Source organism: Lactuca serriola, chromosome 4, assembly GCF_051521515.1.
Source record: "Lactuca serriola cultivar US96UC23 chromosome 4, Lser_US96UC23_V15, whole genome shotgun sequence".
Taxonomy (NCBI): Eukaryota; Viridiplantae; Streptophyta; class Magnoliopsida; order Asterales; family Asteraceae; genus Lactuca; species Lactuca serriola.
This window is the reverse complement of record NC_136411.1, coordinates 146,384,897-146,397,077: the sequence shown is the minus strand read 5'-3', so window position 1 is coordinate 146,397,077 and position 12,181 is coordinate 146,384,897. Positions and strand designations below refer to the sequence as shown.

Genomic DNA, 12,181 nt, shown 5'->3' with positions numbered 1-12,181 from the left:
AATCCAGCCCAAGAGAATTACACAACTATAGAAAAGGAGTTATTACCTGCCGTATATGCTTTCGATAAATTATGTCTATCTTATTTTGTCCAAAGCCATTGTTTTTACTAACTATTATGCTTTATAATATTTTTTTAGCAAAATAGATGCGAAACCAAGACTGATTCGATGGGTGCTTTTAATTTAAGAATTCCACATTGAGATCAGGGACAAAAAGAGAGTGGAGAATGTGGTGGTCGATCATCTCTTAAGATTGGAAAACGTGGAACTAAAAGAGTTGAAGGAATGGGAGATTGATGACAACCTACCAGATGAGTATTTGATGGTGATAGCCGGAGAGGAACCTTGGTTTGCAAAAGAAGAAATTTTTTGTCGGCCTCAAGTATCACTTCTGGGACGATCCATATTTATTCTGGAGTTATGCAGACAACACAATTAGAAGGTGCGTGTTTGGAAAAGAAGTAAGAGATATTTTGAGACGTTGTCATAGCGAACTAGTCGGGGGCATCATCGAGCTCTATATACGACAAAGAAAGTGTTTGACGTGGGGTTTTATTCTCCTACAATTTTCAAAGATGCGACCTCATTTGTCAAGGAGTACGATTCATTCCAACGGTCGGACAACATCACTTCTCGCAATGAAATGACACAAAATAACATCCAAGTTTGTGAGGTCTTTGACATATGGCGCATTGACTTCGTGTGACCATTCCGACTTCTAGAGGTAACAAATATATCTTGGTAGCGGTCGATTACGCGTCGAAGTGGGCGGAAGCACAAGATTTACCCACAAATGACGCACATATCGTCGTTAAATTTCTTAAATTGTTATTTTCTCATTTTGGTGTGCCTAGGGTTTTAATAAGTGATAGGGGTACTCACTTTTGTAATGAACAATTGACAAGGATATTGCAACAAAATGGTGTTCACTCCTTTGCAAGTAAACAAATAAATTCATTTGTTCGAAAGTTAAGTCTATGTTTCTTACCTACTATTGGTTGGTTTAAGATCTTCTCGTATTAAGTTAAGCTTCATTAAAACTAAAACCGTAAATGAAATCTTCAATAAAGTCTCGATATTTTAGGTCGGTTTACGGTTTAATCTCGACATTTATTTTTTGAAAAGAAAAAGTCTTTATTATCTAATTTTATACGATAATATGTCATCTTCTATTGAAAAAAAAAAATAACAACTCTTTCGTTAATTTGGACAAAATATAAAATAATCCAAACTTTTCTTTTCCAAAATAAAAATTCGAATGTCTCAAAACATGGAAACTTTATTAGATTTCACAAACCTTAACTGCTAATAAAATTGTCTATTAATAAAGAAATAGAGTTAGTGATCGCAATATTTGACCTAATAATTGATTCTTTTTTTTATTCATTATTATAATATCTATTTGCAAATTTTAATTTCATATTCTAATATTATTGACCAATTGTCCAAAGTCAAAATTTTAACTTTGAGTTGGAATAAAGTGATCATTGCAAGCTTTCATCCCCATTAGGCGGGCGGTAGGTGAGATGAGTCGAGAACGAGTAGTATTATATAAAGCGATCATTGCAAGCTTTCAATTTTCAAGCCTGCAACACACATTAGCTTCCTACCAAATCAACACCAAACAACATACCACATTCTCTAAATTTCTCTCATATTTCATCGAACACCTACCTTACATAGATCGTTTTCATTTCTTCAAAAGGTACAATAGACTTATAGACTGATTTAATCATTTCAGCAACAATTTGACGAAGAAATCGAGTTTAATGAACACTAACTGATCTTATTGATGTCGCTTTTCTCGTTCTTTCATTGATTTAATGAACATAATATCACCGATTTTCTATTTTTGGAACGATTTTCATCTGCATTAAGTCGTTTTGTTGATGTTATTGAAATTTGGTTTATATTTCCTTGTACGCAGTTCGTTCAGCAAAACAAAAAGGAGATGAAGATCGAGGTGAGAGAATCGACGATGGTGAGGCCGGCGGAGGAGACGCCGAGGATCAATCTATGGAACTCAAATGTCGATCTCGTTGTCCCGAATTTCCACACACCGAGTGTGTATTTCTACCGGCCAAACGGCGCTTCCAATTTCTTTGATCCGAAGGTGATGAAGGATGCGTTGAGTAAAGCTTTGGTTCCGTTTTATCCGATGGGAGGACGATTGAAGAGAGACGAAGATGGAAGGATAGAGATCGATTGTCAAGGACAAGGTGTGTTGTTCGTGGAGGCGGAGTCCGACGGCATGGTGGATGATTTCGGAGATTTTGCACCGACGTTGGAGCTCCGGAAACTAATTCCGGCGGTTGATTATTCTCAAGGAATTGAATCGTATCCTCTGCTGGTTTTACAGGTATTATTTACAACACTTTTTATCGAAGACGTGCAAAGATCATATAGAAAGACCTGCAACTTTCCCAGGATGGAATTAAATAATCGGATAATATATTCTCAAATTATACGACAGCAAACTTAAATTCTGTATCAGGTGTTCGTCAGTCGTTGGTATAATTGTACACCAATCAAGGAATGACGTTTCAATACTTAAATCCATACAAATTACACTATTTTGGACAAAGTATTCTCCTAATTGTCTTTCCCATTATCATGTACAACGTATTAAAAATTACAATTTCATAAATTCTTTTCAAAATCGATGCGAAATCAATTGTTTGTACATTTTTTCAAATGTTTTACAAATTTTATTATATATTTTATTATATTTTAATTTGCGTTTTTTCATGTACAGATATAGACCATTTCATACTTATTTAAAGAAAGGATAACCATAAAATATTGTAGTGGGATTAATGGGTATGTTCCACTGTAGGTGACCTACTTCAAATGTGGTGGAGTTTCACTCGGAGTTGGGATGCAACACCACGCGGCAGATGGCGCGTCTGGGCTACACTTCATCAACACCTGGTCCGACATGGCTCGTGGGCTCGACCTCACCATCCCACCTTTCATCGATCGAACCCTCCTACGAGCCCGGGACCCACCCAACCCAACCTTCACCCACGTCGAATACCAACCAGCTCCCCAAATGAAAACCACCACCACCACCGCCACCGCCACCGGCGAACTCGAACAACCACCTCCGGAAACCGCCGTCGCCATTTTCAAACTAACACGAGACCAACTCAACGCCCTAAAAGCCAAATCAAAAGAAAACGGCAATACAATCAACTACAGCTCTTACGAAATGCTCTCCGGCCATGTCTGGAGGTGCGTCTGTAAAGCTCGTAACCTCCCCGACGACCAACTCACAAAGCTATACATCGCCACCGACGGCCGCGCGCGTCTCCGGCCGTCGCTTCCGCCTGGGTACTTCGGAAACGTCATATTCACGACTACTCCAGTAGCGGTTGCAGGTGAGTTAATGTCGCAGCCTACATGGTACGCCGCCGGAAAAATTCACGACGGATTAGTGAAGATGGACAATGATTATCTGAAATCAGCGCTTGATTACTTGGAATTACAGCCTGATTTGAAGGCTCTTGTTCGTGGTGCTCATTCGTTTAGATGCCCTAATTTGGGGATAACGAGTTGGGCTAGACTTCCGATTCACGACGCTGATTTTGGGTGGGGGAGGCCGATTTTCATGGGTCCCGGCGGAATTGCATATGAAGGTCTGAGTTTTGTGTTACCAAGTCCGATTAACGATGGGAGCTTGTCGATTGCGATTTCATTACAAGCTGAACACATGAAGGTTTTTAGTAAGTTTCTTTATGATATATAAAATGGCTGAGTTATGGCTATGGTTATTATATGTTTTTTTTTTTTTAAGTTTATTAAACCTTTCCCATATACATTGATGTATGTGAATGGAGGCTGAAAATGTTTTTTTGTCAGCTTATCGGTTTATATTACTTGTATGTCGATGTAAGAATGGTGTTATATCTATGTTTTAAAGGCACATAAACTGATCAAAGCAACTCTATGATATGATAAGTTTATTGTGAAGGGTTTTGTTTATGGAGATCGAAATGTAGGGCATGAAAATGAAAAGGAATTCTGTTTTTGAATTCTTGTAATGATGCAAACGGGTATCAATGGTGGACACGAGATGATGAAAGGCTTATTTAATCTATTTTGTGAAAAAAAGAGTGCTTGAATCATTGAATGTTGTGAATCTAACAAATAAAGGTTTCGGTACTTGTTTTTTTTTTTTTTTTTTTTTTTGTATGTGTACGATTGTATTATCATAGTACATTCATATGGTTAAGCCCACTTCGGGTTGAAAGAAAGCATCACTTTTTTTTAAACCATGGCCGGTTACAGATAGGGATGAGTTCGCTTCGGGAACTTGAACAGAAAAATAAAAATTCTATGTTTAAAACTCACAATAGAAAAATGAAAATTCAAGAAACCAAAAAATTGACTCGATTTACATAATCAGTGTATAGTTTCGGTTCACTTCTATGTTGAATTTATTTTGTATTGAAATGAGATCAGTTCTGCACCTGACTGAACTAATTGGGAACCGGAAAACCAAAACCAAAAAATAAAAATTTAAGGAACCAAGAACCAAACCGATTTATATATTCGGTTCCTAAATGCTTTTTGTTCCGGTTCGACTATGTTGTTATTTAACTCATCTCTAGTTACAAGTCCTCTTAGAAAAGCTTGGTTTCTGTTAACAATTTTTATTTGGGAAAATGACAAAAAATGTCCTACAATATTTCTAGGGTTGGTTGATTTAGTTTTTAAAGTTTTTGTTGGGCTTTATGGGTCCCTAAACTAGGATACGATCTGCTCTTTTAGTCTCCGTCAACCTGCAATACCCAGTCCAGTGACTATTTAGACCAAAAAAACTCACAATATGCTCCTATAAAACAAAAAAAATAAGTTTGAAAATTATCTTGCCAATTACATCAACAAATACCATATTGAAGCCAGTGCATTTTTTCTTAATTAATAACTATAATCTCGCCAATTGCAGTTTATTTATAGCTAGGTGTGAGACCCATGTATCACATTGGTTTATTTTAAAAAAAATAATATAAAATTCAAAATATTTGAGAAGTTTGAATTTATAAGAAAAGTGAGAATTAAATTATAAAAACTAAAGTGTTTTTTTTCTTTTTTAAATTTAAACAAATAATTTAAATAAATAAGTAAAGAAAATTAATGAAACTTTAATTTAGTAATTTTGAAATTAAAAGGAAAATCCATTAATGAAATTGATATGCATTTATTATTAGATTAAATAATATTTGACATTTAATAAAATAGAAAAACCATAAAATGACAAGTGGAATAAAAATTAATTTAAAATTACCATAAAATTACATGTGGCAAATTGAATGAGAGTATGACAAATGGCAAAAAAAACCTTCATTAGATGTTTTGTAGGAAATTAAAGCATTATAAATAAATGAAAAGGCAAACATGTATACAAGTATCTTTAAGTATCCACAGTTAAATAGATTTTCAAAATATGCTTTTATCAAATTTATTTCGTTAGCCACTTAGTAGTCCTTAAAAATGATAATTAGAAAGCCTAAAAACTTACAAAAATTAAAAAGAACAACTATCTTCAAACACTATTCGAAATTATGTGTTTTTTGAATATATTCATTGATTAGCTACTAATCAAAAACCCTAAAATTGTTAATTTAAATGTTCATATAAACATGTAAAGAGTTTTAAAAAAACTCAATGTTTTGAGTGTTCGCTGATTATCCAAAACAAATAAAAAAAACAATATTGATTGCATACTACTTTGGAGTGGCCTTTTCTTTTTGATTTACCACTGCTACTGCTACTATTGCTATAGATGAATTAGAACCATCAGAAAGCCTAAATTCCTGCATTATCCAATTAGTTTTGACACCATCAGGAGCTTCACCAATATGAAACACATAATATTTCTTCACACCAACTCGTTTGCTACTACTTGAACTGATAATTTGTTCATCACAGTCCCATGCTTTGCAATACCCGTTGGTGGTTATTCGATTTTGTGTCCTCTTGCATGATGTAATAATACCACTTTTTCCCTTCCACCATGGATTTACCTGCAAGCCAACCATAACCATGCATATACTTTCTCTATTATTATTTCCAAAAATAGTGCATGTTAGAAAAACATTGTTTATTTCGATGGAAATATTAAAGAAACTGAGAAATTGAAAGTAAGTGCCATCCAAGTCCCAAGGGTCATAAGGGTAGAGATCAAGATCAGGGATTATGCCAGGGTGGTAAGGTAAGAGAGATGCCTTGCGTAGAAGGAAGTGGACGACGAGTTCTTCGTGTGTGGGACAGAATCCAAAACCAGGTGGGAAATTGACATTGTTGCTATCACCCATGAGAGAAAAACGAAGACCAATAAGTGGATAAGTCGATGGGTTGTTTAAACTCAACAAAATTAGGATTAAGGAGTTGAATGTGAGTTTTTTTTGGTAAGAAAATACCCGAACTTATTTTTTTGGCTTTGTAGGGGTATAAAGTGAGTTTTTTTTTTTTTCTAAATGGTCATTGAACCACTACCGCTATTACAGGTTGACAGGGACTAAAAGAGCAGGTCATATCCTAGTTTAGGGACCCATAAAGCCCGACAAAAACTTTAGGGATTGAAACGAAACCCTAAAAACTTTGTAGCGCATTTTTGTCATTTTGTCATTTTTATTTTTGTTAAATGTCTTATAAAAAAAAATGTTAGTTATAGATTTTTTTCGGTTTATCCCTTAAAAAGCCCTTATATTTTTCTAAATGTTTGTTTTTACTTTAAGACTTAAGTTTAAGCATGTTTACCGATAATCTTCTGACAATAGGTAATTTTATCCTAAAAGGCGTTTGCTCTTCAACAATCTCTCATATTTAAAAAACTTTCTCGATTTGATACGTAGGTGTTGTTTGTTTTCGAAGTGGTTAAATGTCTTTTGTCTTTTTCCAAGTTTGCGGAAGAAGACGTGCACTTGCAAAACGTCTACCCGCCAGAAGGGAAAAGTGCTCAAAAAGTATTTTTGTAGAAAAACAAACGAGGCCGTAATCTATGTTCTTGTTGATATTGCTTATTAGATTCTTGTTGATGTTGTTACTTATGAGTGTTTTATTGATATTTTTTAACATTAAAATTTAAAGAAGACACAAAACCTTTAGCACCTTTAAAATAACATGCATGTATATAATCAAACAACTATCTTTCTCCAGAACACTACAAATAGCAACAAAGTACAACATAGAAATTATGAGTAAAAACAAATAAATTGATTCAAATGAAAAAGTTTGCAAGTAGGGTTTTTTTAAAATGAAAAAAAAGAGTGAGGGTTCTTCGAAAATAAATTCTCTATTGCCATAAGAAAAAAAAAAAAAAAAAGACAAAATAAAAATTAATTTAATTTTAAATGGAAAAATTCCAAAAGATTGTCTTTTACAGAATTAGCTCTAAAAGATTAATCTGTCACGTGGGCTATTAGACAATCTAAATAGTAATGATACATTTCTTTTTCAATTATGTCACATTAATTTTTGCAGATATTTCTCACACGAGTGCAAGACTAAGTGTCTTGCAACCAAATTTGTACCTATTGCAAATCTGAAACTATTGCAAATTTGAGTTCTTTGGACATATCAGAAACTTGTTTGTTTTAGAAAAGCAAATTACGAGATGATCTTTTAGTCTATTGTTTCCTCTCGTTAATTGGTTTTGTAGTAGGAATCGTAAAGTTAGAAAAACGTTTAATTATATGCAAAACTCACTCATAAACTAATTGTTTTTGTTCCCTTTGGCTAACTTCTAGTTAGTTTTTGATATACACATCAATTCCAAAAAAATAATTATAATCAGTGGTGGAGCCATGATCTAAGTAAATGGGTATCCTCAAAATTTTTACGGAAAAAATTACACTACAGAAAAAAGAAATCGAAAAATATTATACTACCAAAGTTTTTTGAGGGGCAACAAAGGCTACCCTAAAAACCACCTAGATCCGTCTATGATTATAACTATTACAAGTGTTATTGAGATTAAAGATGCCGAGTCACCTTGAAAGTCTATGCAAGGCTTATAATAAGCTCTTTTGGAAGCTCTTAGTTATTAGGTTTTAGGATCACACTCTTTTAAGTCCAGTTAAGAATATTTTGGTTTGGCCAAGTCAAGGACTAGTCAGGCAGTTTGATACACTAAAAGAGAAGGTCCAATAAGAGAGAAGAAATTAGTGGGCTTTGGTAAGGTCATTTGGCCCATATAATACTTTGTTTTAATTTTGATATAAAGCATTTGATATTCAACATAAAGGTATTTGATTGTTCTTTTCAAATGATTTGCATGGTAAGGTATTTGATTGTTCTTTTCTTTTGATATATACCTTGTCGGTATTAGTTAGTAACTCCAATTTATACCGTTGAATGAATGATATAAAAATAAATATGAAAACATATATAAATTTACGTCGAAACGTAAAGAAACTTGAATTTATACTTAAATGTGCATATAAGTAAACAAGTAAGATGTTTTTTTCTTAAGTAGTTAAGATGTTTTTTTCTTAAGTAGTTATATAAGTCAACAAGTAAGATGTTTTTTTTCTTAAGTAGTTACACAAATCGTCTATCATGCAAGTATCAAAAAAATGTTTAGTTTCTATTTTCAAAAATCACGTCGGACCGTCCTTCGTTTAATTAAAACTTATACACTTCACCTTTATGGACATAAAGAAGGTTTTGCCCTTATACATTTATCTTTTTATTTATTTATTAGTCGTTAATTATTAATCCATTAAAAGAAATTGTTTATTAAATATTGAGAAAATTGCAAATATAGACAAATTCTATAATTACTTTGTGGAAATAGCAAAAAATAAATAAATAAATAAATAAATAAAATTAAAAAAAATAAAAATTGTAGCCATGAAAATCGCAGATGGATTCAGCCCATCTGCGATTTTACCATTTCATCTGCGAACGTATCAGTCGCTAAAGCACAGTCGTGTTTAGCGACTTGTATGTTCGCAGGTGTTTTTTTTTAGTTTTTATGATTTTTTTTTTCCGTATAAATACACCCATGTCTGACTAAAATCGCAGATGAACTATTTGCGATTTCCTCTCATCCCACCTGCAATTTTGCGTTTTCTTTATTTTATTTTTTAATTTGGACTATAAAATTGATATGGTTTAACTACAAACTATCTTATTATATTTAAAGTTTTGCAAAAGATTATCAATTTAGTTTTTATTTCTTTGGAATAATTGTTTAAAACATCTCTAATAAAATGAATTCTCCAACAAAAACTTTGAAAAATGAAATCGTCTATAATGCCTCCAGAGAGAGTTCTCTAAAACAAAGTTTGAAAAATGAAAAAAGAAAAAAAAATACATTTTTATACCCCTGAAAAGGGGGAAATCACAGATGGACAAAGTCCATCTACGAACGTACAAGTCGTTAAAGCATATATGTGCTTTAGCGACTTGTACGTTCGCAGATGGACTGAGTCAATCTGCGATTTTGATGGCTATTTTTGTAATTTGGGTTTTTTTTTTTTGCTAGTTTCCACAAAGTAATTAAGAGATTAAGCTATTTTTATAATTTTCTCTTTAAATATTTATCTTTTTTTAATTAAATTTATACAATATTTCAGCAAAACCCTTCTCTCTTCTCTCTGTTGGAAACCGTCGACCACCATCGCTCCACATCTCCATCTCTCTTTAAGTTTTGTCATTGGAAACATCTTCAAAGCCACCAAAACTCTTACCAAATAAAATCAGCATAAAAGGACTCCTTGATGTTGAAACCTACAACTTTGGTATGTTTCTTGAATCTAGAGTTCGATGTAAGAAATTATGTGCAAATCTCGACTCCTAGAGATACAAATGCAAGAATTTTGTTTACAAATGTTCTCCAACTGTTTCCAGTAGAGCACGGAGCACCTCTTTCAAACCTCCTATTGGTCACCGGACTCAGTAACCTCATCAGAGTAGAGAAACCCAAAACATACACACACACGCACACCTTATGTGTATGTAGGTGGGATACCGAAAGAGAGGCCGAGATAGACATAAAGATTTCGATATCGGAGCTGCAAAGCGGGTTGCAGATATACACTCCAACGAGAGGGTAACAGGAATACCTCTCATCATCTCCTATCTCATTTTTGTTCGTCAACTTCGCTCTTTTTCTTTCATAGATCTATAATCCAATAGCAACCCTTTTAGTCTCTAGTTTTTCTGACGAGAGAGTTGCAGATCTGGAAACAACCATGGTCAATCTCAAAATAAGGGAAGAAGGTAGGGTGTCGTAGGTTTCTTTCCTGAATGTGTAACAAAATAGAAGAGAAGGGTTGTTTCGGTAGTGGTGGTCCAATAATGGAGGTCCAATGATGGTGGTCTGGCAGTCGTGGCAATAATGATAGTTTCGGGAGTAGATCTTAGAGAAAAAGAGGCATATACGTATGTTATGTTAGAATTTTAGGGGGAGTGGGTGGGTAAGGCAGGGTGAGGGTTTTTTTATATTATAAATAATTTCATGAAAATTAAATAAATCAAAAAAGAAGAAGAAAATGGTAGAATAGTCATTTTTTGTCTCGCAAGAAATAAAATGTGCAAATTTAAACAAACAATGGATGAGGCGTGCAACTTTAACCAGATGACGGATATTACGAGTTAATTATTGAAAATAGGAACTGAACATGCGACACTTACACGATGGATGATTCGTATAATTTACTCATTTTGTTATGTTAATGAATGGAAGTTTAAATAATCAAAAACGTATTATATGTGACCCGACTCATATTTAGAAAGCGTGTATAAAAATAAAAACAAAAACGTAATCAAAATTACATCGAAACATAAACAAACTCGAATTTATAGCAACACGTACATTAAAATACATTTTTTTAATTGCCGAATGAAAATTCTAAACTTATGTTGAAGTTGACCATCTCGAATTTATAACGAAACATACATAGAAATAATCACATAAGAAATTAGTTATTTTAAGTTAACAAACAAAAGTTATTAAGGAAAATATGATTATATATATTACAGGAAGTAAACATGACAGTTTAGAAAGTCAAGGGGGTCAAAGTGATATTTTACAAAGTTCAAATCTAAGAGGGTAAAAGTGACATTAAAGTTGAGAGGTAGTAACTATAGAAAAATTAGATTATATACACTACAGGAATAAACAAAGTTTAAAAATTTGAGGGACGAAAATGAAATTTTACAAAGTTTAAAATCAACTATGTTAAAATGATATTTTAAAAAATAAAGGAACGAAAAATATTATTTCACAAAATAAAAGTGATATCAATAGAAACTTAAAATTCCAAACCACAGCCAGTGGGATCGAATTTGGTTTTTAATATATAGATAATATGAAATTAGTAAATAATGGTAATATATTGGAACATCTTTTAATCCTATCAGGTGTACTAGTTCCTTTTAGCTTCTACATTGTAAATTTAGCTTATGATAAAATTTTATCGCGTCTTTCTTTAGAAAAATAGTTGTAGTTTATGTATGTCTCCAGGACCGTCTAGAGAATGTTGATATGATTTAGCCGAAAATACACCAAGTGACACACGATATTGACTAGTCAAAAGAGTCAATCTGTGATAAGACGGTCAAAAGGAATCAAAGTTGGTCATAACGAAATGAAATGACTGGAATAATTACCATTTGGTTGTAATAATGAAAATGGAGAATGTAATTATCAAACAATAATAACACGAAAAGAAAATGATTATAATAGCTAATTTTTCCTAGTGTTTTTTCAAAAAATTGTCAAAATCTGAAGGATGTCCAAAATAGCCATCATTTTCGTAGGTTTGCCAAAACGACGCGATTATTATATTTTTGGAATGTGAAAAGTGTAGTGTACCACATAAATATGGACCGTCAGATATGGACTCGGTTAGAAATACAATCAAACATCATGGTTTCCGTCAGATATGGACTCAGTTAGAACTTCTAACTCAGTCAGCTCTAACCCAATTAGCTCTTGGATTAAGGTGTCTAAGCTTATAACTAAATTGATATAAACCTGCAAATTGAAGCAAAGTCCTTTTGGGGTTGCCCTCATAACCAAAAATAGCTAGAAATGATATTAGGAGAGAGAGAAATGATTTGTTGATATATTATGTGATTAATATATCATTGGAAATAAATAACTGATCTGTTAATTTGTTATGTGATTAATAAATAAAATGAGATCAATAATTAAATAATTGAT

General features: G+C 32.9%; 1 protein-coding gene and 1 pseudogene across 1 annotated transcript; one reads left to right on the top strand and one right to left on the bottom strand.

Moving 5' to 3' along the window:
• Window positions 1-1,566: 1,566 nt before the first annotated feature.
• LOC145102710 (shikimate O-hydroxycinnamoyltransferase-like) lies at window positions 1,567-3,972 on the top strand. The gene is made up of 3 exons (XM_079040163.1): window positions 1,567-1,705; window positions 1,928-2,359; window positions 2,837-3,972. Exons 2-3 carry the CDS (start codon window positions 1,952-1,954, stop codon window positions 3,746-3,748), a joined length of 1,320 nt encoding a protein of 439 aa, XP_078896289.1. The 5' UTR covers window positions 1,567-1,705; window positions 1,928-1,951; the 3' UTR covers window positions 3,749-3,972.
• A 1,632-nt stretch (window positions 3,973-5,604) lies between these two features.
• On the bottom strand, window positions 5,605-6,320 carry LOC145098891 (NAC domain-containing protein 104 pseudogene; annotated as a pseudogene).
• Window positions 6,321-12,181: the final 5,861 nt, after the last annotated feature.

Coding starts and splice junctions, on each gene's coding strand:
- LOC145102710 (XM_079040163.1), top strand. CDS start 1,952: ATGAAGATCGAGGTGAGAGAATCGACGATGGTGAGGCCGGCGGAGGAG. Junction 2,360..2,836: donor ATCCTCTGCTGGTTTTACAG/GTATTATTTACA, acceptor GTTCCACTGTAG/GTGACCTACTTCAAATGTGG.